Source organism: Bubalus kerabau, chromosome 12 (assembly GCF_029407905.1).
Source record: "Bubalus kerabau isolate K-KA32 ecotype Philippines breed swamp buffalo chromosome 12, PCC_UOA_SB_1v2, whole genome shotgun sequence".
NCBI classification, from domain to species: Eukaryota; Metazoa; Chordata; class Mammalia; order Artiodactyla; family Bovidae; genus Bubalus; species Bubalus kerabau.
Window position 1 is genome coordinate 86826183 of NC_073635.1, and position 27197 is coordinate 86853379.

The window sequence follows — 27197 nt, forward strand, 5'->3', positions numbered from 1 at the left end:
GGAACAAAACAGGTTTTTGTTTTTTTTTTTTTATTCAAAACAAAATATGCATACTGTAACGCGTGTCGCAGAGTTAGGTATGATGCAGAGATTAGAGTTTTGTTTCAACAAAAACAAATGCCTGGGGGAATTTCATAGCTAGAAAGTTAAGAACTAAATTTTGTTCACTAAGAGGACCTGTTCCATGGTTTACCTTCGTCTCCCAGCTGTACAGCAGTCATCCCTGAATCGCAGTTCCCGAGTGTAGTTAGAGAATAGTAAGGAATGTGAAGTGGTTATTTTTTAAAATTATTTGTTTTGTTTGTTTTAAAAACAGCCCTTGTTAACTCTTCCTTTCACTGATTCTACTGTAAACTCATAAAAGCCTTGTTTGTTTGTTTGTTTTTAAGAAAGCAAATTCATAGACACTCAGCGGGTGAAATGTTCCCACAAAAAGGAAAAATACAAACAGAGCGATCCGAGTTCTCCTCTCGTCTTCAACTACCTGGAGCATGTGAGGGAGACAACGATTCTGCACTTGAATGAAGATGGCTACCCTATTTTTTGAAAAGAAGGTCTTTTCCATAATGCTGAATTGGATACACTTTATACCTGGAGGAATTAAAAACCCTGTGTAGGGGAATACCGGGGTGAAATGGTCTAGATTCTGTATGCAGTGGTGTCTACGCACGTCTGCCAACTCCCCCGCAACAGAAAAGGAGGAAAAAGAAGTCCAGATTTGAGTCCTTGGATTCCTGTCCCCCTGACCATGGGTGGCACGTGCTCGAGTATTCCTGCAACAGAACTGAAATTCTAATGAAAGCCCAGCCGCCTGCAGGCTTCGGTGGCGGGGGCGGGGAGGTCCCCACCTGCTCACACCCCCTACCCTGGGCGGCTGCCTCCAGCCACCTGACCAGCGAGGAAGGCCTGGGGCCCTTGGGATGAACCCAACAGAGTTCAAGGTAACATAAAGATGTGTTAACCGTCTGATGCCACCTGTTAAGGAGAGCACTTGTTTGTTCAGCTAGAAGGGGGCCCCCCTTTCTGCAACAGCGGCTCAGAGGCCCAGCGGAGCAGGCGCTGTGCCCACCGCGGCGGCGACAAGGACTGAAGCAAGCGGATGGCATCTGCTGGGGAGGGAGTCCCCGGGCGGGCAGGGTGGGGGACGTGGGTTCCTTAGGCAGGAGGGAGAGTTAGGGAGCTTTTTATTTTATTTATTTTTTCTTGTTTTCTTTTTTTTTGTCTTTTTTTCTTTTTTATGATTTTTTTGTGTGTTTGTGTGTGTGTTGTAGTTTTTTTTGTTTTTTGTTTGTTTTTTGGCTATACCGCAAGGGCATAGCTGTCATTCCGCTAATAGAAACAGACAGGACATGAGACAGAACTATCTGATGAACACACACAATGACTAGAAATATATATATATATAGAGAGAGAGAGAGAGACAGTGAAAAGACTTAGTTTACCTCTGAGAAACCATCCCCCAAAATAAAGCCTGTATTAACAAGTGCAAAAACAAAACAGATAAACTCAAGTCCAAAGGAAAGCAAAGAAAACCTCCAAACATTAAAACACAGTGTATAAAATGGTGTGAGAAATCGAAGTCACTTTCCAGCCTTTTAGTCCGTAAAAAGCTGTGCGTGTGTGTGTGTGTGTGTGTGTGTGGTGTGGTGTGTGTGGTGTGTGTATGTGTGTGTCTCCTGGTTTGGATTCAGGCCATCCAGGCCCTGCGCCAAGGGATGCGTGCACAGGTCCGGTACCCAGGTGGGGATGCGTGCGCAGGTCCGGTACCCAGGCGGGGATGTGCACGGGCGGGTGGCCGGGGCGGCAAGGATGCTCCAGGGTGCGGAGTCCCTACTCCTCGCTGGCGGAGCGTTCGTCCAGCGTGTGGACGCCCCCGACGCCCAGGGCCGTGACGTTGTGCGCCACCGAGGCCGTGAGGACCGTGTGGAGAAGCATCAGCACGAGGACGCACAGTCTAAGTCTGCTGGGGCCCAGCCTGGGCGCCGACGAGGCCGAGAGCGACGTCCGGGGGCAGGCGCCGCCTCTGTCCGCTGCCCCCTTGGAGGGGCTCTTGGGTTTTGCTTCTCTCCTGACGTCACAGCATTCTGGTTCATCATTGGTTAGAAAGGTTTCGTAGAGCCCTGGGTGGGGGATGAAGAAAGCGCAGGGTTAGCCGGTGGGGAAGGTGGACCAGAAGGTGCTCAGAGCGGAGGGCAGTGGATGACCTTAATGTCTGATCCACCGCATCGTCATAGCGAGTGTAGAGGAAAGTCACGGCACTACGGTCTGGGTCAGAGGCCCACCGTGCTCCCAAACCAGCACTTTCAGCTTCCTCGCTGTTCTTTTTTTGGACTCTTGGTGGTCACCCCCTGAGAGTTCTGGCTTGTGATGGATATTTGGGGATGAAAGATTTCATTACATCCAAATCAGAATCCCACGTTCTGGATCCATGTGGTGCCATCAAAGACATTCAGCCACCATTATTTTTTTTCTTTAACAGGACTGTGATTAATTAGTGCAATGCATAAAGTGACACCACCTAGTTATACTTTAGAATATTTAGGATATTTCGTTTAGGAAACAACCACCCAATTGTAATACCAGAGCTACAGGGACCATGTCAATAATCACTTCCTTTCCAGAACCTCACCATGGTTCACATCTCCCTTTCTTGATGAATGGGCTTAACCATCTACACACCACGTGGGTGACCCTTTTCCAAACACGTCTCTTATTCTTCCATTTGATCTTATCCTATTGATGACTGCTTAAACTGAAGCCTTTTTTGTCTTCCGCCTGGACCTCTGCCCCATGCTTCTCCCTTTCCAATTCTCCAACACTGCTTTTCAGTAATTGTGGGTGTAACTCATCTCCCACTCTCTTATTTTCTCTCCTTTTTTTCCCCTTCCCTAGTCACAGAATCTCAATGGCTCTTCTCTTTCCCCTTCTTCCTCTAAAAAAACACACTGTTCTTACTTTTAAATTGACAAATGGATATTTTGGAAACTTTTCAGGGGTGAAAAAATAAAACAACTGGCTTTATATAACCTCTCCAATCTCGTTTCTTGTTACATCATATATAACATTTTTATGAGGTTACTTAAGCCATTTTGTATCTTTTTTTTTTTTTACTTGACTGAAACATTTTCTCATGAGAGCATGGTGTTTCGACACCAATTTTATTGTTACTCTTAAGCCTGAAAAACTTAAAAATAATGATGGAATAGCTGTAAGGATGGAATACAATTATGTATGTAAAGTGCTTGACTCAGGACACAGCACAGAGAAATAACTTGAAAAAATCTGGCTACTCTGAATTGTAATCACTATTCTTAATAATGTCTCAGGCTTCCCTGGTGGCTCAGATAGTAAAGAATCCACCTGCCAAAGCAGGAGACCTGGGTTCCATTCCTGGGTCAGGAAGATCCCCCTGGCGAAGGGAATGGCTACCCACTCCAGTGTTCTTGCCTGGAGAATCCCATGGACAGAGGAGCCTGGAGGGCTACAGTCCATGTGGTCAAAAAGCATTGGACATGACTAAGCGACTAACATGCACAATAATGTCTCTCTGACTCTACTTAATTCATGAAATCTAGTCTCCTGTCTTCTCTTTCAGACTCACTGCTCAGGGCTCCAGACATCCTGAACTACTGGCAGTTCTCAGAACATGTGACACTTTCGCCCAAATCTGTACCACACGGCCCAAGCTTCTTTCTGGAATTTTCTCCATCAATTCATAACTTTAATTTCTCCTTCAATAGAGCAATTATATTTTTTCTTTTAATCACAATTGCTCATTTTCATGTCAATTTCCTTACTTATGTGTCACTGTACCAGCAAAACTATCTAGTATCAGCCTCACATTCCCAATATGTTGCAGAATGTCTGAATAAAAATAGATACTTAGTGAGATTTGTTACATGAATAAACTCAATATATATTTACTCAGTAAAAGAGTCTATTAAATAATATATTATACAATGCAACCTTCATTTCTTAAACAAATGACCAAGGTATCCTTATAATGATGCTTACAATAGTCATTTCTTCTTAGGCATTCAAAGGTAAACTTCACCTTCGCCTAGGTAGAATATGGAAAAAAAAACTGAATTAATGAGGTCTGCAGCTCTGACATTTTTATTGTATGATATTTTCTTTTTTCAAATAAGATACCTCATTGGTAGACTAGTCATTTATTGAAGTATATGTTTTTCAAAATTATATTCTTCAAAGAAGAGTTTATAGTTAAGATTATAACAATAGAAATCTAAAGGGCATTTAGATTAACATTTTGGAATGTTAACAGTCAGAATACAGAATAGGTTTTAACAATGTCATCCAAATAACAAGTTCTTCCCAAGTTACTCAGAACCAGCTTGCTGATTTATACCTAAAGTCATTTCAGAAAAAAATAGGATAATTCATTCAGGTCAATACATGTACTCTTCTTAACTAAAAAATTAATACTCTTTCCCTTTTCCATTTGTTAAGAATTTTTATTCAGAGTTACACATTCATATTAGTCATCAAATACTTCTACAAGATACTTTATTAAAAAATTTGTCCACCCTCCCATCTCAAATTCTTCCTCCTCAGAGGCAAATATTGCCCTTCTTTTCTTTCTTTCTGTACTAGCTCTATTTCTGGAAATAACCTGCTTTATGCTTTTCTTGATTTTTCATTTTTTTTTATCACTATCTATAGATCTCCCACTCCCCAGGACACATGAGGATAAAACATTCATTCTGAGCCTTCTCCAGGCAAAAGTAACCCCCATTTCTCTATGGTGTAGCAAGTTTAATACATACGTTCCTTTATTAGGATGCTGTAAAAACAAGTCTCAACTCAGATGTGCAGTGAACTTTCATTTTCTGTTCTTATTCCAGTTTTTCCTAGAGATAACGATTATCTTAGAGTTTTCTACGTACTTACTAATTCAATACCCAGTACTTTGCCAACTCTTTCCTATCAGCTTTATTTTCCTAAACTATCTCCTGCAGTCTTTAACCATCTGGGCTGGTTGCTTTTATGGCTAATGCACAGATTCCAGCCTGAAAACTCCAGTGAACTTCCCTCTTGGCAATGCTGGCAGCCTCTCTCCTTTCTCTTTTTCCATATTCCTCTTAGCTCATTTTGGTGGACCAGGCATCTAGTATTTTCATAAGGACAAATTCTAGAGTAAATTTCTGAGAAGCTGTATGCCTAAAATGCTTATCTCACATTTAACTGATCATTTGGCTGATTGTGGAATTCCAGTCTAGAAATTCTTATCCTTCAGATTGTTTTGAGCATTACTCCCATAATTTTCCCCTACGTGCTCAGTGGTAAAGAATCCACCTGCCAATGCAGGAGACACAGGAAACCTAGGTTTGATCCCTGGGTTGGGAAGATCCCCTGGACGAGGAAATGGCAACCCACTGCAGTATTCTTGCCTGGAGAATCCACCGACAGAGGAGCCTGACGGGCTACATTCCGTGAGGCTGCAAAGAGTCGGAGGACACGACTGAGAGACTAACACCATATAATAATTTTATTGAGGTTGTCTCTTTTTAAAAATGCTGGCACTGTAATTTCCAAGAGCTGTTTTATATACACTCTGCATTTTTCCGAGGTGGCTGTTCTCGCTTCACAGTTGCAGTGTATGCTTTATCGCTTGAGCTTCTTCCTGTGCTTTTGCTTTGTCCTGTTTCATTTCTTCCCAGCCCATGTTCTGTTTTCTCCGGGTTGCTTTTCTCTTCTTTGTTTGCCTTTTTTTTTTTTTTTTAAACATGGGAAGCCCTGCTCATGTCTGTCACTCGGTCTGACAGTTTTTTCCAACCATCTCCAAAAAATAAGGTTCCCCTCCCACAAGGGAATATGCCAGCATTTTTCTCTGCCGAGGGAGCACGGCTTGTGGAGATGCCTCATAAACACACTTCTGCCCAGTCCCCTTATGTTGTCACCTCCTCCAAAGTGTTCCATGGTGTCCATTCCTGTGTCTGGGTGGAGTCTTGTGGAGAAATCTGGTTGACTCCTCGCTTTCTCTCTGCTGCTTTAGCGTTCCTTTCCCGAAGTGTCAGCAAATCCTTTCAAACAGGCACCGACCTTCTTTCTGGCTTCTGCGAGGGCGTGGTGGTTGTCGCCCCATCCAGTCTTCCGCCCTTTTGGATTCCTGCCTGGTAACAGTGTCTCGCTCTCAGGTCTGCCTGGAAAGCTCTGCTGCACTCTTCCCTCCATCCATCTGCTCTGTCTCCGTGTCTGGTCACCCTTCCAGCCAGGACTGCTGCCTGCAGCTGGATCAAGCCTGTCTCGGGGTCTCCCCGGAAACTCCCCGAGGCTGAGCACAGGCCCTGGGCAGCCACCTCCAACAACCAGGGCACCTGTGAAAGCCAAACCAGCCTTGGATTTTTTTTTTTTTCCCATCTGCTGAATAACCTTCTTCTCTTACTCCCTCACAGGTGTGGTTTCGAGTTCCTCCTGCTCAACCACCTGGACCCAGACACTTCCTGGGAAAGCCAACTTAGAGCAACTGACTCTTCCTCCTCATTCAAAGGAGCCATAAGGGCACGTTACCAAATGAAAGAATTTTTCAAATGATAATCTCATTGCACAAATGCATAAGGGGATGAACAAAGGACAAAGGCAAATTTTCAGCTAACGAAATGTTGTTCTGATACATTTTGCTACAAACTCTTCTCTTTGCAATCTCTAATGAACCAATATCTATCAGACATTGAATTATAACAACTATATTCTTGATCTTTTTATACTTTTCTCTGTACTGTGTTGTACACTGAAGAGTTTCACAATGATTTGAAAGGACAGTTCAATTCACTTACACTCACTGTCAGACCTGTAGTGCGTGTTCTTGCCTTAATCATCATGTAACAACATTTGCAAACATTTAAAAGTGTTTCTTGACCATTTCCTTTGTTGCTTATCTAATCATTTGCAGTGTGGATTTAAGCACATATCTTCTAATTTGTTAAATATGTGCAATTATTAATTCTACTAGAACTTACCTTTTATTTAAAAAAATCACACATTTGCACAAATTTGTCTGATTATCAGGATCAATGATGAGGAAATTATCAAAATTTTACTTCCTTCAATTTCTAATTCCTCATCGTTTTTGAGGCTATAATAAGTTGTTTGAAACTTATTTATTATCAAATTACTAACATTTTGTATCTTCCCCTCAATGATTATTAATAATATTTGCATATTGTTTTAAATGTACCTTACTCAGGGATTATTCAGTTGCATTTAAAAGAAACTTACTAAGAGCTAATTTAGGCAACGAAACCAAACCAAACCAAATACAGTTAATGGGAGGAATATGACAAAAATTCAAGGCTATTCCATAGTCAAAACTATGGGTTTTCTAGTAGTCATGTATGAATGGGGTGTAAGAGTTGGGCCATAAAGAAGGCTGAGCCCCAAAGAATTGATGCTTTTGAACTGTGGTGTTGGAGAAGACCCTTGAGAGTACCTTGGACAGCAAGGAGATCAAACCAGTCAATTTTAAAGGAAATCAACCCTGAATATTCACTGGAAGGACTGATACTGAAACTTCAATACTTTGGCCACCTGATGCAAAGAGCCAACTCATTGGAAAAGATCCTGGTGCTGTGAAAGATTGGGGGCAGGAGGAGAAGTGGGTGACAGAGGATGAGATGGTTAGATAACATCATTCCCTCAATAATGGACATGAGTTTGGGCAAACTCCAGGAGATGGTGAAGGACAGGGAAGCTTGGGGTGTTGCAGTCAGTCCATGGGGTCGCAAAGAGTCGGACATGACTGAGCTAATGAAAAACAACAACAGCCTTTTTTCACTTCATCTTGTTTTCTGTCCCTTTCTGTCCAAGCTGGCCATGTTTTTGCTAATATAAAATTCTCACTGAATTTGTGAGACTTCATGTCACAAAGATTCACCCCATTAGACAAGAAGCTCCTCCACAAACCCTTCCTAGATAGTCCCTCCTATACTTTTGGCTGCTCCTCAAAGGGCTGAGGGGAATCTATGAGTCACACCTAATCACTTCAAAAGCCTTTTGTGTAACTTAATGCTCTGACCTTCCAAACTTCCCAAGGTTGTAGAATGGTTGTACAGACACAACTTCAGGATTTTTGTTTTGTTTTCTCTACGGCATGATTTCCCAAGAGCAATTTTTTTTTTTAATCTTTGCCATCTCAATCTCAATCTTTTGAGATTGTCCCAAATCATCAAATCCTGGTTTCCTGATTGTTTAATAATTATTCTCTCAGTGTAAGTCTCTCCTTTTGCATTTTGTTGTAAGTAGCAAGAAAAAACCAGGTCACACCTTAAATATTTGCTTGGAAATCTCGGCTATGGAGCTAACATCATCACTTAGCATCTCTGCTTTCCAGATAACTGCAGATATAATTTTGCTAACCTTTCTTTCTTTTAAAGTCCATTTATATATTTTTGGCTGTGTTAGGCCTTAGTTTCTGCATAGGGTCCACTAGCCCTGTGACATGTAGATCTTATTTCCTTGACCAGGAATCGAACCTGTATCCTCTGCCTTGGAAGGCTGATTTTTAATCACTGGACAACCAGAGAAGTCCCCTCTGCTAAGCCTTTTGATACCACTGAAGATGTTTCCAGTTTCCATGAACTCATTCCCTTCTGAGCCCTCCCTGGAAGGTTTGAATGGCCATATTCCTACTGACATCCTTTTGAAGGCAATCTGGGCTTTTTCTATCATGCTTCTCAGAATTCTTCTAACTTATTCCACTGCCTGGTTCCAAATGCATCTCTGCATTTCTAGTCAATCCTAAAGGAAATCAACCCTGAATATTCAGTGGAAGGACTGATGCTGAAGCTGAAGCTCCAATACTTTGGCCACCTGATGTGAAGAATCAACTCATTAGAAAAGACCCTGATGCTGGGAAAGACTGAGGGCAGGAGGAGAAGGGAGCAACAGAGGATGAGATGGTTGGATGGCATCACCAACTCGATGGACATGAGTTTGAGCAAACTCTGGGAGATAGCAAAGTACAGGAAGCCTGGAGTGCTGCAGTCCAAGGGGTCACAGAGAGTCAGACACAACTTAGCAACTAAACAGCAAAGGCATTTGTTACAGCTGCACTCCACTTCTATGTGCTGGAATCCCTATTAATTTTCCATTTATCGCTGCAATAAAAAGCTGTCACAGACATCATCAAGGCTTAAAATGGCATGCAGACATAGCCTCACAGCTCAATAGGTTGGAGCCTGGAACCAGCCCAGGCTCCAACCTATTGAGCTGTGAGCTTACACCTGGATGCCATTTTAACCCAGGATGATGTTGGTGACAATGTCTTATGAGGCTGAAATCAAGGCGTTGGCCATGATTCTCCAAACTGGGTCAGGAGGCTGGCAGAATTCAGTTTCAAGTGGCTGTAATGCTGAGCTCTCTGCTACCTTGATGGTTGCTTCCTGGAGTCTCTTGAGCATCCAGACACCTCCTGGGTCCATGGCTCATGAGCCCCTTTCTCCGTCTTGAAATCTAGCAACAGTGGGTTGAGCCTTCCCATGCTGTCCATTTCTGTGATCTCTCCTTTAGCTTCATCTTTCTGGCTGACACTTCTGTATCCTGTGATTACACTGGGTGGGCCTGGATAACCCAGGACAGTCTCTCTAGTTTAAGGTCAGCTGATTGGCCACCTTAATGCCATGTGAAAAGTCCTTTCTGCCATGTAATGTGCCATAATCATGGGCTTATCAGGAAAGACCACAGGGGCTAAAATCTTGGCTACGACACAGATGTTAATATCCTTCTCATTTCACTGTGGGTTCGGATACCTTGTGACATCTCTTTGGATATTTCATATATTTGTTGTTTTCTTTTTTTTTTTAAATTGGAATTTGATGTATCACTTTTTATTTATTTATTTTTTTTGTAAATTAATTTTTTTAATTGGAGACTAATTACTTTACAATATTGTGGTGGTTTTTGCCATACGTGATTGACACGAATCAGCCATGGGTGTACGTGTTTTCCCCATCTTGAACCTCCCTCCCACCTCCCTCCCCATCCCATCCCTCAGGGTCATCCCAGTGCACCGGCCCTGAGTGCCCTGCCTCATGCATCAAACCTGGACTGGTTGTTTTCTAAAATTTCAAGAAATTATATCTCCACATGGCTTCTTCACAGCTTCTCCTGCTGGGGCTCTTGCAATCTAACCATGGTTTTCTTCCACACTGGAGAAATCCCTTCTAGCATGACTTTGATTATAAATTCCTTTCCCCACTTCCACCTTCATACCATTTTTGTTGTTTCATTTTGTTTTATCCACATGGGGTGGACTGTGGTCCTTCCCTGCAATGCTTCTTCCTCTTGTCACCTTCAGCTGTCACATCTCTCCTGGAGGCAGGACCGTCTTCAGGGTGAGTGAATGGAGATGAAATGGGCAAATGTCAGCTCCCTTCCCGACACCCCAAAAGTCCTTAGTAGGAAGGCTTCCTCACACCTGTCCAGGAAGCTCATTCAGTGTCTAGAGAGTGGATCCTGGCTTTTGTGGGCAGACGGCCTGCTGCACAGGCAGGACTGGGGAGAATCTGTTGGCTCAGACACCCCGCTGCACAGGCAGGACTGGGGAGAATCTGTTGGCTCAGATGTCAGCTCAGGGCCTTTAACCCATCACCGAGCTCCTTCTCCTTCTGTTCTGCTCTCTCTCTGTCCCCAGAGCAGCTCGTGGTCGTCACAGGGTCCCAGTGGCAGAATGGTCCCTGCATGGGCTGCAGTCTGCTCTCAGAGCCTGCTCTGCGGGCCCACAAGGTTCTGTGTTCCCCAGAGGCCTGCACCTGCCTTTGCCCTCCTGTACATTTTTAAAAAGTCTCTGTTTTAACCGTGTCCCACTTCCTAGGTTTTATAGCTTCCATGAATGTATCCCTTTTTGTAGTTTTAACTTCAACTTCAGTAACAGTCAGAGGTAGGTGGGAAGTAAAAGTCTGGCTTCAGCTTGCCACCTTGAATGGGAAGTCATGCCCAAACTCAAATGCAGTGGTCTACTCATTACCAAGACTACTTTTTGGAGGGCTTCCCAGGGGCGCTCGTGGTAAAGAACCCGCCGGCCAATGAAGAAGATGTAAGAGACGCAGATTCAGTCTTTGAGTTGGGAAGATCCCCTGGAGAAGGGAATGGCAACCCATTCCACTATTCTTGCCTGGAGAAGCCCATGGACAGAGGAGCCTGGAGGGTTACAGTTCATGGAGTCACAAAGAGTGGGACACGACTGAAGGGACTTAGCACAAGACCATTTTTTACTACCACATGAATCCTTAGGGTTTCAAAAACCAGTTTCTGAAATTAGTGTCTCACCTTTAATATCTTTTTAAGGTTTTATGTTTGTTACAACAGTGGTTTCACATGCATATAACCTAGTATTTATTTAGAAATAACATACGAAAAATATATAATTAGCACCAGTATCCAAATTGTATCCACTTTTTAAAAAAAGGTAAAAATAAAATAAGTGACCTGAAGAGATTTTGCTAAATTTCAGCAATTATTTTATCATTGGACTGGTAAAACAATATGAAATGAGAAGTCACTCTCAGAAATCTAGAAAAAAATTTCCAAATCATAGTGACCATCTGCAGAAAGAATAAGACTTCAGTTCAGTCACTCAGTCATGTGCGACTCTTTTCGACCCCATGAACCACAGCACGCCAGGCCTTCCTGTCCATCACCAACTCCCAGAGTTCACTCAGACTCACGTCCATCAAGTTGGTGATGCCATCCAGCCATCTCATCCTCTGCCGTCCCCTCCTCCTCCTGCCCCCAATCCCTCCCAGCATCAGAGTCTTTTCCAATGAGTCAACTCTTCGCATGAGGTGGCCAAAGTACTGGAGTTTCAGCTTTAGCATCATTCCTTCCAAAGAAATCCCAGGGCTGATCTCCTTTAGAATGGACTGGTTGGATCTCCTTGCAGTCCAAGGGACTCTCAAGAGTCTTCTCCAACACCACAGTTCAAAAGCATCAATTCTTCAGCACTCAGCTTTCTTCACAGTCCAACTCTCACATCCATACATGACCACTGGACAAGCCATGGCCTTGACTAGACGGACCTTTGTTGGCAAAGTAATATCTCTGCTTTTCAATATGCTATCTAGGTTGGTCAAACTTTCCTTCCAAGGAGTAAGTGTCTTTTAATTTCATGGCTGCAGTCACCATCTGCAGTGATTTTGGAGCCCAGAAAAATAAAGTCTGACACTGTTTCCACTGTTTCCCCATCTATTTCCCACGAAGTGATGGAACCAGATGCCATGATCTTCATTTTCTGAATAAGACTTAGGAGTCTTATACATATATATTTATATATTTATAATCTTTACTGTATCTTTTCAAGGCAAGGGCCAATCGTAAGTAATTAAAGTATGCTGTTGTTGTTTAGTTGTTCAGTCATGTCCAACTCTTTAGGACCCCATGGACTGTAGCCCACCAGGCTCCTCTGTCCATGGGATTCTCCAGGCAAGAATACTGGAGTGGGTTGCCATTCCCTTCTCTAGGGGATCTTCCTGACTCAGAGACTGAACCCACGTCTCCTGCATTGGCAGGTGGATTCTTTACTGCTGAGCCATCAGGTAAGCCCCCAATTAAAGTATATATTTGAAATTGATTAGTTTTATTTTTGAAAGGAGTAGTGGCAAATGTGTCAGACCCATATGATAAGTTTTAAGGCTAATATCACTTTTAGCTCTAACTACTCCATCTTTACTATGAACAGCTAGCAATCCACTTATCTCCTGGAGAACAGTAAGTATTTGTTTAATGAAGGAGAGAAACCAAAGGATCATGCATTAACACCCTTGAGCTGTAAGAGATCATTTCAGTGGATTGAATATATTAGCACATGTATATAACCAACAAAGGTCCATCTAGTGAGAGTTGGATTATAAAGAAAACTGAGCACCAAAGACTTGATGCTTTTGAACTGTGGTGTTGGAGAAGACTCTTGAGAGTCCCTTGGACTGCAACGAGATCCAACCAATCTGTCCTAAAGGAAATCAGTCCTGAATATTCATTGGAAAGGCTGAAGCTGAAACTCCAATACTTTGGCCACCTGATGAGAAGAACTGTCTCATTGGAAAAGACCTTGATGCTGGGAAAGATTGAAGGCAAGAGGAGAAGGGGACAACAGAGGATGAGATGGTTGGGTGGCATCACTGACATGATGGATGTGAATTTAAGTAGGCTCCAGGAGTTGGTGATGGACAGGGAGGCCTGGCGTGCTGCAATCCATGGGGTCACAAAAAGTCGGATACGACTGAGCGACTGAACTGAACTGAGCTGATAACCCAATAGTAAAACATCAGGACACGTATCAGGAATCAGGAAGCAAAGGGATATAGAGTCTGAAGAACTGGCCACACAAGTGCCTGCCTGTGTAAAGGTCATTCAGAGAGAATAGCTAAGTGCATGCTAGACAGAAGACAGATTGCTCTCAAAACTGAAAATTGTACCGAATGGAGATCAAAGGCCCACACTAAAATGGCAGAGAAGTCCTACAAAGAATTCATTCATTTCCTAAGATCATAAGATCATCAGCTAAATTTAGGGATAAATTAGGAGTGTCTTAAAGCTCAGCAGAGAACTTCCTCAACAAAGGGTCCTAAATTTTTCTAGGATTTTACTAAAAGAACAAAGACTGTCTTCTGCAGCCTCAACAGAAGTAACATAAAGCTGATAAATATCACGTTACATTGTTATTGCCCTAAAATGGTTACAGTGATATTTTTAGTTATGAAAAATTTATTCTAAGTAAATAAAGAGGAAAAATGTATTGGATGAAGAACATATTTGCTCACCAAATACATCATTTAATTTTCCACTGCATCCTTGATGATTCCTTTTAGGGTGGCCTTGATGCAGACTTCACTGGAAGGGGTGAAGGAGAGCCATGGGGTCCTGGAGGAGGAGCCCACACCCTAGACTGCAGCTGTCTTCAACTGTGCAAACCATCAGAGCCAGGGGCTGCTGGTGGGACAGAAAGACCTGTGTTCTTCCTCCTGTTCCAAGTACCAGGGGCTTCCCTGGTGGCTCAGTTGGTAAAGAATCCAATTGTGATGCAGGAGACACAGGTTCAAGTACTGGCTCGGGAAGATCCCCTGGAGGGGGAAATGGCAACCCACTCCTGTATTCTTGCCTGGAGAGTTCCATGAACAGAGGAGCCTGGTGTGGGCTACAGTCCATGAAGTCATGAGAGTCAGACAGAGCAACTAAACCACCACCGCCAGCACCAGGGACTTGAACCAAGTGTGGCTGGTCAAAGTCACTCGAGGGAAGGAATAGAATCTGGACTTATTCTTATAAGTCTTAGTCTTTTAATCTTGACTCCTCTTCCACCCCCATGATCTAGCTATGGTTTCAAGGTGCCTTCATTTTTCTGCTTGGGTTGCCCTTACAGATGGGAAGGCTGTGTATGGGATTTCATGAAGTGCACTTCCAGAATTCAGAGAAACTCGTTTACCTGTGTCACGTGAGTCTAGGATGAGATGAAAAAAGTGGATCTCTCCTAGATGTTTGATCCCCTGGAGAAGGAAATGGCAACCCACTCCAGTATTCTTGCCTGGAGAATTCCAGGGACAGAGGAGCCTGGTGGGCTACAGTCCATGGGGTCGAAAAGATTCGGACATGACTGAACAACTAAGGGCAGCGTTGTTACCCAGGAAGAAAACTGCATGGTCCTGGTTAAGGAAATTACCCATTATGTTCCATTTCTACTTATTTTTGCTATTTTTCCCCTGTGAAGTGACACGGTGGAGCTCACATACTGTAAATCAGCATCATGTTTTGGTAGATTACTCAGTCTTTTTTAATTTGGAAATCCTTAGTAACTGTGACTCTGCAAAGGAAATAGCCATAAAAACAGGAAACTACATTAAAAAAAAAAAAGCCAACGGCTGTGGAATCTCAAACAGTGACTGGTAATTGAAGAGACAGTTTTGCTAATGCTTTGATCCATCCACGAATGTATTTAGAGTACCAACAGCATTTTCTGCTTTTCTTTCCAAAAAAGAAAAACAGACTTTCTGTGTAATCACAGAACATGTTCAAACCATCCCAACGTGTGTGTGCTGTCCTGCCTACACACACAAACACAACACACACACACACACACACACGTTGATGGCTTCAAGACATCAAAACACCTCGTAAATAGACTCTGACTTCAAATATGTGCTTTCTTTTCAATGAGGTAGGGGGAAATTATTTTCTTAATGTGATCACCAGTTTTTGAAGCATTAAATGTGAACAAAAATAGTTTTGATTTTCATCAAAATGTTTTTACTCAAAACAAATGCCAAAACTTAGTTTGTCATTCTAAGAGTCTAATGAAAAGCTAACATTCTAGAATTCTTAGTGGATGAAGTAAGAAAATTAGTTTCAATATGTGAGAGTCAATATTAAATTTAACAAGAGAATTTAACTAGAATGATTATCTTTATTTGTCAGGTGTGAACTGAATTGACTTCCAATAGTTTTGACATTCGAAGCAGAGCAGTCAAGTAAAAATAAAGTATATAAGACAGAAATTTTTTAAAAAAGGAATTATAAAAATATTGGGAAGTATGAGACTGATGGCAGGAAGGTGGGTGTTTGGGGAATGAGCTATAGGTCCATTTAAAGAGGATATGGCTCATTAGAAGGCAGACTTCCATAAAAAATAAAGTCATATCTTAGAGTCACACATATTTTCCACAGACAGATTCTGACATGTCATTTGACTAAGGATGGTATCAGGTATGTTGTTGTTGTTGAGTCTGTACGTCATGTCTGACTCTTTGCAGCCCCAAGGATTGCAGCATGCCAGGCTTCCCTGTCCTTCACTACCTCCTTGAGTTTGCTCAAACCCATGTCCATCGAGTCAGCGATGCCATCCAACCATCTCATCCTCTGTCAACCCCTTCTTCTCCTGCCTTCAATCTTTCCCAGCATCAGGGGCTTTTCCAATGAGTCGGCTCTTTGCATCAGGTGGCCAAAGTACTGGAGCTTCAGCATCAGTCCTTCCAATAAATATTCAGGGTTGATTTTCTTTAGGACTGACTGGTTTGACCTCTTGCTGTCCAAAGGTATCAGGTGTATTAGTTGTTTATTCTCTCAGTTACAGGGTCAGGTAGAGCAGCATGGTTTGGTTGATTTCATCCAGTGGCACTTGGGTTATCTCTCTGTCATGCTTCCCAGCTGTTGCTCCCTGAGGTTTGGTATCTGACAATGATCGCTAATTAGTCAAGAAGTGTGAAGTGACAGAGATAAAACCCCTGAGCATTAGTCTTTTTTGGGGTGTGGGTGGGGGGACAACAGGATCTAACACTCAGTTATGGATCTTCTGTGAGAGACACAGAGTAGCTGTTCTTTGAGAACAACAAACGCGTGCGTTCCGGTGTCTGTTGGTCACATTTAAAAATGCATATAGAAAGGTGTGTGTGTGTGTGTGCGCGCTCAGTAGTATTCCAACTGTTTGTGACCCCATAAACTGCAGCCTGCCAGGCTCCTCTGTCCTTGGGATTCTCCAGGCAAGAACACTGGAGCGGGTTTGCCATTTCCTCTTCCAGGCGATCTTCCCAACCCAGGGACTGAACCTGTGACCCTCTGTCTCCTGCATTGGAAGGCGGGTTCTTCACCACTACTGCCACCTGGGAAGCCCATAGAGAAGCATATATAATATAAAATATGTAATTATATATATATATATAAGTATACATATACAAATATATAGAAGTATACATATATATATATATAGTAAACTGGGAAAGTAATAAGCTAAGAAGATATGAAGAACAATAAAAATGAGTTTTTGAAGTATGTATCACTCAGAGGCAATACAGCATAACCTCATGAGCTAAAAAGCAGACTCCTTGGGCCTCTTTTTTCTGCAAGAAAACAGAGATGCAGGAAAAGGAAAATATGCATAAGTCCTGGCAGACAGAAAGGGAAGAAGGGAGGGGAGGAAGGAAGAAAGGGTTATGTATTCAATTAAGAATTAGACAGATATTAAGAGGAGATATAAAAGAGGAAAAAAGGACCACGCATGTAAGGAGAAGGTCACGGCTGAGGGAAGGCTGGCCACTCCGGATAAAAAGTGAAGTTCTGTTGAGCGGGAAGGAAACCCATGCTGCCCAGGGAGCCAGATGCCTGCGCTCCTTCAGAAAGCTTTAGGGGGAACCTGGGAGAAGACTTGCTTCCTCTGTTCTTCGGTGGTCTTTTCTGCGGTCATGTTGGATACACACGGCTGAGAGAAGCCCCTGCCTGCTTCCTCACTGCTCAGACCTTTCTAGGTGACTCCTGGATCCATGAATAGTCAGGACCTCAGTCCTCCTTACAGTCCAGACCCAAGCGTCCATACAGCCAGCATGAAACCTGCCCTCAAGAGCTCGTCGACAGCTCATGTCCTTCCAGCTCTAAACCTCCATCGGACTCCACATATGGAGTTCCCCTAATTATACACTCACGATTGGCTCTTTTGTGCTCACTGATGGGCTCATGATTTTCAATACATTTCATGCTTTTCCTGATGCTCCACGTGTTTTAAGTATTCCATCTTTGAGGAAAGAATAACAGAAAAGAACAGCAATACAAGCCATTCTTTTTGTAAGGGTTGAGACTGGGAGTTTGAAAGCTGTGCACAAATCTCACAAAACTGTTATATAAAAAATGTGCCCGCATTTCCTCCCTACACCACAAGAGTGGGCTGGAAATGACAAGAACACACACATTTCCAAAAGGAAGGCAGTTTATCTAGAGATAGAACGTTTATCTACCTAGATGTTGCCTCTTTTTCATCAGGATTTCTTTTTTAGAGCAGTTTGAGGTCGGCAGCAGTGTTGAGCAGAAAGTAGAGCGATTTGATTTTCTAAACTGAAAAGTCACTAACTGTAGTTTCCTGAGATGAAAGGTTTGCAGATTCAGGTGTAACATCTTCTGATTAGGAAGCCTTGAAAACCGTGGACACGGCATACACAACAGCTCCGCAAACTGCATGTGGTGGTTTTAAATTCCTTCAAAGGGAGACTCATGAAATCGATGAAAATAATTTTCTCGTATAATTAAAACCGAGCCGTATTGGTTAATACTCTTTCTTCCTCGTCATTACTCTCTCTGCATAATTATTAGCCTCCAAATCCTCTTGGCTGAGTTCTCTCCTTGCCTTTATAATTCCTTTTTATTGCTTCTTCTCCTCTAATCCCCCAGAACTTCTGAAGTGCACAGAATCTGTCTCCATGGAAGGGTGAGGCCTTATTCTGTTCTTGAACAGACAATGCTGAATGTGTTTGTTCTAGTCCCAGACCGCCAGGCGTCGTGCAGAGCCACCGGGACAAGGCGCTAGGCAGCTTACACGTTAGGACTTGACGGCCTCACGGCTTTGGAGGCGGGTGGTCGAGACCTGGGGTAGGCTGGGGTGCAGGTGGTGGTTTTCCCTGCATCCATCCACACCGTGTTCCCTCCACGTATGCTGCGGGTCCGAAGGGCCCCGTTGGACAAGGATGCTGCTATGAGATGAGTTGAGGTGTTAGAGCCCTAAATTTCAGCTCCTCCGAATGTGACCGTATTTAGAGAGGCCCTTGTAAGCGATGATTCGACTAGAAGGAGCTCTTTGGAGTGGGCCCGAGTCCAGAGTAGCTCCTATGAAAAGAGGAAGCTTGGACACGCAGGAAGCCCTGGGCGCACACACATGGAAAGAGCGTGTGAAGGCCCGGGGAGAGAGGCCTCTGGAGAAACGGAGCCTGCCAGCACCTTAACCTGGATGCCTGGCCTCTGGGACTGAGAGATGACACCTTCTGTTGGTTAAACCCCCATCTGTGGCATCTCGTTATGGCAGTCCAAGCAAGTTAACATGCCTGCTGGTCAGCACTGGGTTAGGGCCCATTTTGATGACCTCGTTTTAACCTGATTACCTCCGTGTGTGTGTGTGTGTGTGTGCGCGCTAGTCACTCAGTCATGTCTGATGGCTCCTCTATCCACGGGATTGTCCAGGCAAGAATACTGGAGTGGGTTGCCATGCCCTCCCCGGGGGATCGTCCCAACCCACAGATCAAACCCGGGTCTGCACTGCCGGTACTTTCTCTACTGTCTGAGCCACCAGCCACCTGATCGCCTCCATAAAGACCCTATTTTCATATAAAGTCCATTCTGAGAAACCAGGGGAAGGGGGTTGAGACTTGAATTGAGGGACAGCAGGCAATGTAACCTTGACGCTCAGTTTGGGGGGCATTTAAAATGTAAATTCCACCAGGGAGCTGTCACACTGTCGATCAGGCGTAGAGTCCTCGTCTCCCAGGTGAGTGAGCAACGTGTGTGATTCGTCTGAATGACACTGGACCTGAGTCTTCACTTTGCCTGTTACAGGAGGGTCACCGTGAGGGACAGAATGGCTTTTTGGGGAAATGCTGATGTTCTTTACTGACTCCAGTGGAGGGATGCTTTGTTGAAGCGCACCTGCTTCTCAGCCCCCTTCCTGCAGTCGCGGTAATATCGCCAGTGACAGACGCAGATGGGAGGAGCCTGGTGGCCCTGCACAGGACACCCACACCCTCGGCCGTCCTGGGGCTGCTCCCTCCTTGAACGGACTATCTGTGCTCACAGCAGGGGCTGTCACAGATGCCCCCCCATTAATTAATTCATTCACTATTTGTTCACTGAGCACAAACTGTGTCAAACGCCTTTGGGGGCACTGGGATACAGCCATAAACAACACGTGCTGTGTTGTGCTTAGTCGCTCACTCGTGTCCAACTCTTTGCAACCCCATGGACTGTAGCCCACCCTGCTCCTCTGTCCATGGGATTCTCCAGGCACGAATACTGGAGAGGGTTGCCATGCCCTCCTCCAGGGGATCTTTCCCACCCAGGGATCGAAGCCAGGTCTCCTGCATTGCAGGCGGATTCTTTACCGACTGAGCCACCAGGCAAGCTCAAGAATACTGGCGTGGGTAGCCTATTCCTTCTCCAGGGATCTTCCCAACCCAGGAATCCAACTTGTGTCTCCTGCATGATGGGCAGATTCTTTACCAGCTGAGCTACCAGGGAAGCGATGAACAACAGACATGTTCACATAAGTCTCCCAAAGCATGAAGAGAATGCTGCAGAATATGATAATTATTCATGCCCCAGAAGAAAATTTTAAAAATGATTTTGAACAGTAACTGCATCATGTGTAAAAGAACTGACCTCCTAAACTTTTACTAATTTGAAGAAAACTTCACATTAAACACGAGAGTAAACACCACGATGATCTGATACATTAACAATTATAACTAAATGGCCATCTCATCTGGTAATGTCAAGCCAGGCCACCAAAGAGACAAGATTTCAAAATTGAGAAGAATTGATTACGTTTACATTTTAAAATGCACCAAATGCATCATTTCCTCACAGGACTCAAACAGACTGAGCACAAAGCAGACACTCGTGTAGAGTCACAATTATTTAGGTAAACATTTTAAGGGCCTTTGTTGTTCAGTCACTAAGTCATGTCCGACTCTTTGCGACCCCATCGACTGCAGCATGCCAGGCTTCCCTGACCTTCACTCTCTCCTGGAGTTTGCTCAAACTCATGTCCATTGAGTTGGTGACACCTTGAGTCCTTGTCTTTACCCTTCATAGTAATATATCTGTAGGTCTGTATGTGTGCAGTCTAAAATGTTTGCTAACTAGTCAGACTGAAAAAAAACTAGCCTTCTAAGCACAGACTCCTCCAGAGGACAGTGCCAGACGTTCCCCTTTCTTTAAGCAGAGAGGATGGTCTAGGCAGAAAGTGCATGTGATGGTCATTTTTAAGGTACGCGGTGTTGTGAATGCAGGAGGTGTGTGCTGAACTGCTGGAGACGGCACCACACACACCACAAGCTGTGCGTCCCTCCTCTCTCTCCCTACAGAGGGACCCTGTCCTGCTGGAGGCCAGAAAGCAGACCTTTGCTTCCAGGCTCATTTCCGGACAGACCTATCGACTGGTCACTTCCTGTTTCACTAGTGATGCAAACACTGGACTAACAGCCAGGAAACGTGGGACTATCCTAGCTTCTGCAGCAACAAGTTGGGAGGGGGCAGCTCTGCTTAATCCAGTACAAAAGCGGCATCAGACTACATGACGTCTGTGACTCAGGCATGCTCTAAGATTGACCGAGTCATGGGAGATCACTGGAATGTCCAGGGCAGTTTGGTACCCAGGACAGCTAGTAGGTGGAGGGAGACAAATGTTTCACAGAGGCTTGACTGCAGGGATGTTTAACTGCAGACACAGCTACTAAACACCTTCACTGGAAAAGGTCTCACCTGTTCTGGGAGATCCCTCTTTGCCCAAAGCTATAGGGCTTCCCTGGTGGCGCAGCCAGTAAAGAATCCACCTGCAATGCGGGAGACTCATTGGGTTGGGAAGATCTCCTGGAGGAGGAAACAGCAGCCCACTCCAGTATTCTTGCCTGGAGAATCCCACGGACAGAGGAGCCTGGAGGGCTGCAGTCCCTGGGGTCTCAAAGAGTCAGACGTGACTGAGTGACTGACACTTTCATCCTTCCAGATAAACTTTAATTTCCAGATTTAAAGTCTTTCCTCGTCTTGCTGCTCTGACTGCTACATGTCAGCCATCGACACCTCTGTGTCTCCTCAGTCAAGCAGGTTTCTGGGGAACCTGTAGAAGGGTGTGTATTTCACCTTCCACCTCGCTCTCGGGAGGCTCTCTAAAGGTTTTGATTCAATGTCCACCTGAGGGCAGACCCACCGCCTGACTGCCCAGGGTGCCCTGCTCTGGTGCTTCCAGGGCAGCAATCAATCGCTGTGGCTTCAGAGAAATACTGCCATCCATCCTTGGGAGCTCAGAGAGGACGCGATGCTCCTGCCCAGGCCAGCAAATTTCAGTGTGGCTGCAGGTTAACTTGGGCTTCACTGGTGGCTCAGTTGGTAAAGAATCCGCCTGCAGTGCAGGAGACTTGGGTTCGATCCCTGGGTTGGGAAGATCCTCTGAGAAGGGAATGGCAGCCCACTCCAGGATTCTTGCCTGGAGAATCCCATGGACAGAGGAGCCTGGCGGGCTGCAGTCCAAGGGGTCACAACCATGAGATGATGTCACATGTCCTCGCCAGGGCATGTTAAAGAGAGGACAGCTTTCTGCTCAGTGACCTGGGGACAGGCCAGGAAGTGGCTGCAGGCTTCGCCCCTCCAAATCCTGGGACGGTGAGCCCCGAGCTCCCTGCCATACAGACTGGGCTCACTTTGGGGCTGATTCTACCCCAGGCCACGCAAAAGCTCCAGGCATGGGCTCCTCAACTCTCCCTGGTCTAATCCCTTTTGTTTCTCCTCTTGGATCAGGCGGGGTAGAGACAGAAAATGCAGAAGCACCACTTGGACTATGTCAGAACGTCTCGGAGGTGTGCGGGCTTGGGAGGGTACAGCCAGCATGCCTGGAGGCAGGTGAGTTTATCACCAGTCCTGCCTGGCTCTCCCACCAGCATCATCCAGGGGGACCTAGAGCCAGAGGCCATCCTCCACCAACACCCAAAAGGATGGCCGAGTGGTCTGCAACCGGAGCGCTTCGCCCTCATGCTGCCCGTCTGACTCACACAGGACCCCGCGCGCTCAGGGTGATATGGCTGCAGACCTGTCTGACTCTGATCCGGCCCTCGGCTACCAGGAGGGGCGAGAGTGCTGGAGGCCCAGCACGGCCAGCCCCTAGTAGTGATGAAATAGAACCCAGCGGGTGACGTTCCAAAATCCCTAGCCATGGGCAGAACCCACCAACCGAATTTCCACTCCAGGGCTCTTTCCCAGCATTAGCCTCCTTGCTCAAGGCAAACTTGAGCTGCTGCGGAAACACACACGGAGGTGGACGTCGGGGAAGACGATCTTAAGTATGAAGACCTGAGCTCAGATCTAAGTATATGCATTTAGTCCGAAAGTGCAGGGTTTTCACGGAAGACGGTGTCCCAAACACATGAAGGTACTACATGTTGCGCGAGGTTTTTAAAAGTAACTTGTTTTCATATTTCTTATTCTAGCCTGGAGAATCCCAGGGATGGAGGAGCCTGGTGGGCTGCCATCTATGGGGTCACACAGAGTCGGACATGACTGAAGCGACTTAGCAGCAGCAGAAGCCTAATCATAGTCTTCCCTTGGGCTCAGCTGGTAAAGCATCCGCCTGCAATGCAGGAGACCTGGGTTGGATCCCTGGGTCAGGAAGATCCCCTGGAGCAGGGAAAGGCTACCCACTCCAGTATTCTGGCCTGGAGAATTCCGTGGATTGTATAGTCCCAGAGCCTCAAAGAGTTGGACATGACTGAGGGATTTTCACTATCCTGATCATGCTATCTTCCTTCACACTTCCCTTTTGGCGTAAGTACGTATGTAAAGTTTTTTTTTTTTTTAATTGCAATACATAGCTAACTGGTATTTCATTATTCTCTCTTCCAGGGTCTGGGGTGGGGGAAGCAGAAACAAGTTTTAGACAAATCATGAAACATATTCACATGCTGGAGAAAGTACGGAAATTAAAAATATCATAGATGTCCAAATGAAGAGATCTCTGGGTAGCAGATTATTTTACTAAAATACTCCTTTGGTGAGAAAATCTCTTATGTCATCTTTCTAAAAAATCTTTGATCAATTCGGCAGTCACGTCAGGACACGATTTTGGGAAGGTTTTTTCACAGTTGTGAACGCTCTCCTGTGAATGACGCGAGACATGTTTTAAACAAGTTCCTTTCTGATGTGATCGACATGCATATGCAAGTATTCTCCATCATTGTCTCTCCACTGATGATTGAATTTCCCGGCCTGCGGGCCCTTGTCTGCTTTAGGGCCCCTGCAGGAGCATGTCTGTGCCACCAGGGGGCGCCCGGCACACATCACATCATAATCAGACCTGTCCCCCTAACCACGCACCCACAGCCAGCCCACTGTGTTTTCCCGACCGGCAGAAGCATAACCTCCTCCTTGTCACAGCTCAAAAAATGAAGTGCAGAATTTACACAGAATTCTCAAATATGTTTTATCTCCATTGTCAGTAACCCCCAGCAGATCGATGTCTACTTTTCTCTTTTTTTTCTCTTTTCAATAATTCATCTATGAAAAATACGGCAGCGGATCCTGTCGAGTCTCTTTTATCCGTCAATCAAGAGGCAATTTTCATAATGTTTGTTACCATAGCACCTGCAGCCTGCGCGGTGCTGCTGCTTCTGGGTGGTTAATGCTGGTTCCCCAGCCCGGGTAAGCAATCCAGGGCTTCCTCTAGGGGATTCAGGGAGAAGGCGAGGGAGTGTGTGTGGGGGGGAACCCTACCTGCTTACCAGGATGATGGGTTGACAACACAGAAGCCATGAACGACTCCACCCCCTCACTCTGAAGATGAAGAAACAGTTTCTAAAATAGTAGAGCGGTCGTGTGAACCCAGCTTGAGAGCAGAGCCCACTCTGAAAAGTTTTAACTCAGTAAAGCCTGCCATCCAATGACAGGTTTCACCCTGACAGCGCCTCAGTATTTCTCCCTGATTAATTTCTCAAACGCTGCTTCAGCAACATGTCAGTTTTCTTCTCTAACAGGAAAGCCAGGAGAGATCTCCAGGCAGAGTCTTTCCTTCGTCTCCTAAGATGGAAGCAGAACTTAACATCCGAGGATGCCCTTCTCTCCTCTAGCTTTGTGGTTGCATTTGGTCTTGACCTTCAGTAACAGCATCAGTGAAAGACACTGTTCAGCAGTTGACGTACATTCTCAGATATTTCGTTGCTTTTTTTAAATAAGCTACCAGCTTGCTAAGGATGACCAAAAAATAGGAATTTAAGACATTCCCATGTAGGACATGGGTAAGTAATGTGCCTCTTAAGAAATGATTCATTAAAGATGGCATCTAGTAACTTTTCAAAATTTTAAGTAACTCCCCAATTAAAGGAATTTTAAATATTTAAACTAACTTAAAGGAATCTTGTCTGTTCTGAGCCCTGTAACTGGCTTCCTGATCCCAAGGGCTGAGATGCACTTTTTTTTTTGGACAGAGGACAGAAATTCTAAGCATCAGTATATATCCAGTAAAAGCCTATGTGAGAGGGACCACTAGAGCCCTGCAATCCCACATCTCTGAAAGACTGGCCGAAGCCACCATCCCACCACTGGTCCGTCGCCATGGAGAAGCAGCTTAAACACAGTTGACCTTCCCTAGACCGCATCTGGCCAGTGAGGCTTTTGCAGTCATATGCTCACTGGGTACTTTTTTGAGCTTGAGTTTTAGAGGGAATCGCTTTCCTTCTGGAAGCTTCCGAATTGGAGGTATTGGATCCATATTCGTAGGAAGATCATGTGATTAATTATATTGAATCTGAAGGAAACTCTATTCCTTTAACTTTTGATGATACACGATGCTATTTTCCAGCCTATAGAATGGAAACAAAACCATTTATTAATCGTTTTAAAGAAGAGGAATTACTGGAGGCAAAGGTGAAGACCAGACTACTTGGTGAAATCCTTTCAGTGGAACTGGGATTTGTTGTTGTCATTCACCCATTTCATTGAGGAAGAACTGGAACCCGCCTGTGAGCCTGCCTCCTGGGGTCGGGGGGGGGGGGGGAAGGGGGTCTCAGGTTATGTGCAGCTGACTGGAGAACTAGGAAAAAGACTCCCATTTCTCAACTAGGTTGAGTCTAATTCTGCCAGAGCACAGAAGATGCTTTATTCAAAATGGGTAAAGATGTGTGAGATGACTCTGCATTCACTCCAAATTTACCTGAAAAGGTGAATTCTTTGTATCTCCATATCTGTAAGAGACTGTGTGACAAAGTTTGGGAACACATTTATATGCAAAATACATGCCAAAGTCTCTTTATGTGTTATGTATGCACATAGAGAGACTTCATATGCAAAAGTCTCACTAGTCTCCTTACCAATGCGAGCGGCCACTGGGCTCTGCGGTGGGGTCTCCCTGGTGGGCCCTGAGAGCTCCCTTCTACCCAGAAGGAGACATTCTGGGGGCCCTGGTGGGGACCCTGGTCAGTAGGGACATGGCACCAAGTGGTTCTTATCAGCAGAAATTTGTATCTTGTTCAGACCCAGCAATAAAGAATTGGACCAGAAAGAAGGCTGAACACTGACAAATTGATGCTTTGGAACTGTGGTGCTGGAGAAGACTCTTGAGAATCTCTTGGAAAGTAAGGAGATCAAACCAGTCCATCCCAAAGGAGATCAACGCTGAATGTTCATTGGAAGGACTGATGCTGAAGCTGAAACTCCAATACTTCGGCCACCTGATGCGAAGAGTCGACTCACTGGAAAAGACCCTGATGCTGGGAAAGATTGAAGGCAGGAAGAGAGGGGGACGACAGAGGATGAGATGGTTGGATGGCATCACCGACTCAATGGACATGAGTTTGAGCAAACTCCAGAAGATAGCAAAGGACAGGAAAGCCCAGTGTGCTGCAGTCCATGGGGTCGCAAAGAGTCAGACGTGACTGAGTGACTGAACAACAACAAAGCAACAGAACTCGAGGGGCCTCCGGGATGCAAAGTGGGAAATGATGGCCGCCAGTGATCCGGACCCCCGAGAACTCTTCCAGGAGGCCTGGGCCGCAGCTCAAAAAAGAAGGTCAATCTGAAAATTAGTACATTTTTGTCCAAAAAATGTTACAGAACTTAGGGCCAAATGCCTTCAAAATGTTATTCTACACATTTTTGAGAAGTAAGAGAAAGAACAGAAGCTGAACTGACGGTGTGGAAAGAAGAGGCCGGTTCTCAAAGATTCAGTGATGAGATTCTCCCAGGAAGCTTCCAAAGTCAGTGACAGTTCCCCCAGACCTGAAAAATGACAGCTCTCTCTTTCCCTGTCTGTGCTCCTTGATGATGCAGATGAAACATGTGACTTCCAAAAACTCAAAGGTAATTAAAATATATAAGACAGACTTTCTGCACACGTTGTGCAGAAAGAGATTTAAATTCCATGTTAGGCTTTCTAATGGCCTTAGAAGTATGCAAGGAAAGAGACAAACACTGAAACCAAGGTTTCAGATTCAAACTGACAGAGAAGAGACTAGGAAGCAGGAGACAGAGACAGGTGTTACTCCAGTGGTCTGAGGCTGCTGTCCGCTCTGAGAAGCTGCGGACCTTCTCCAGGGAAAAAGCTGTGTGTGTGTGCATGAAGAGTGCCACCTCCACATGGAATTCCAGAAGTTTCTCTGAAGTCTTAAAATCATGGACACCTCATTGACACCAAAGTCAAGAGATGAAGGCCTTATCTTGATGACCATTTGTTGAAAATGTTA

The 27197-nt window shown here is 44.9% G+C and overlaps 1 protein-coding gene across 1 annotated transcript in view; it reads right to left on the reverse strand.

Moving 5' to 3' along the window:
- Nucleotides 1-1724: 1724 nt before the first annotated feature.
- The window catches only part of NALF1 (NALCN channel auxiliary factor 1), a 614124-nt gene continuing 588651 nt past the window's right edge, over nucleotides 1725-27197 (reverse strand). Inside the window, exon 3 of the mRNA XM_055542993.1 lies at nucleotides 1725-2120. Coding sequence (XP_055398968.1) covers nucleotides 1831-2120 — 290 coding nt within the window. The 3' untranslated portion in view covers nucleotides 1725-1830. The remainder of the gene's footprint in view (nucleotides 2121-27197) is intronic.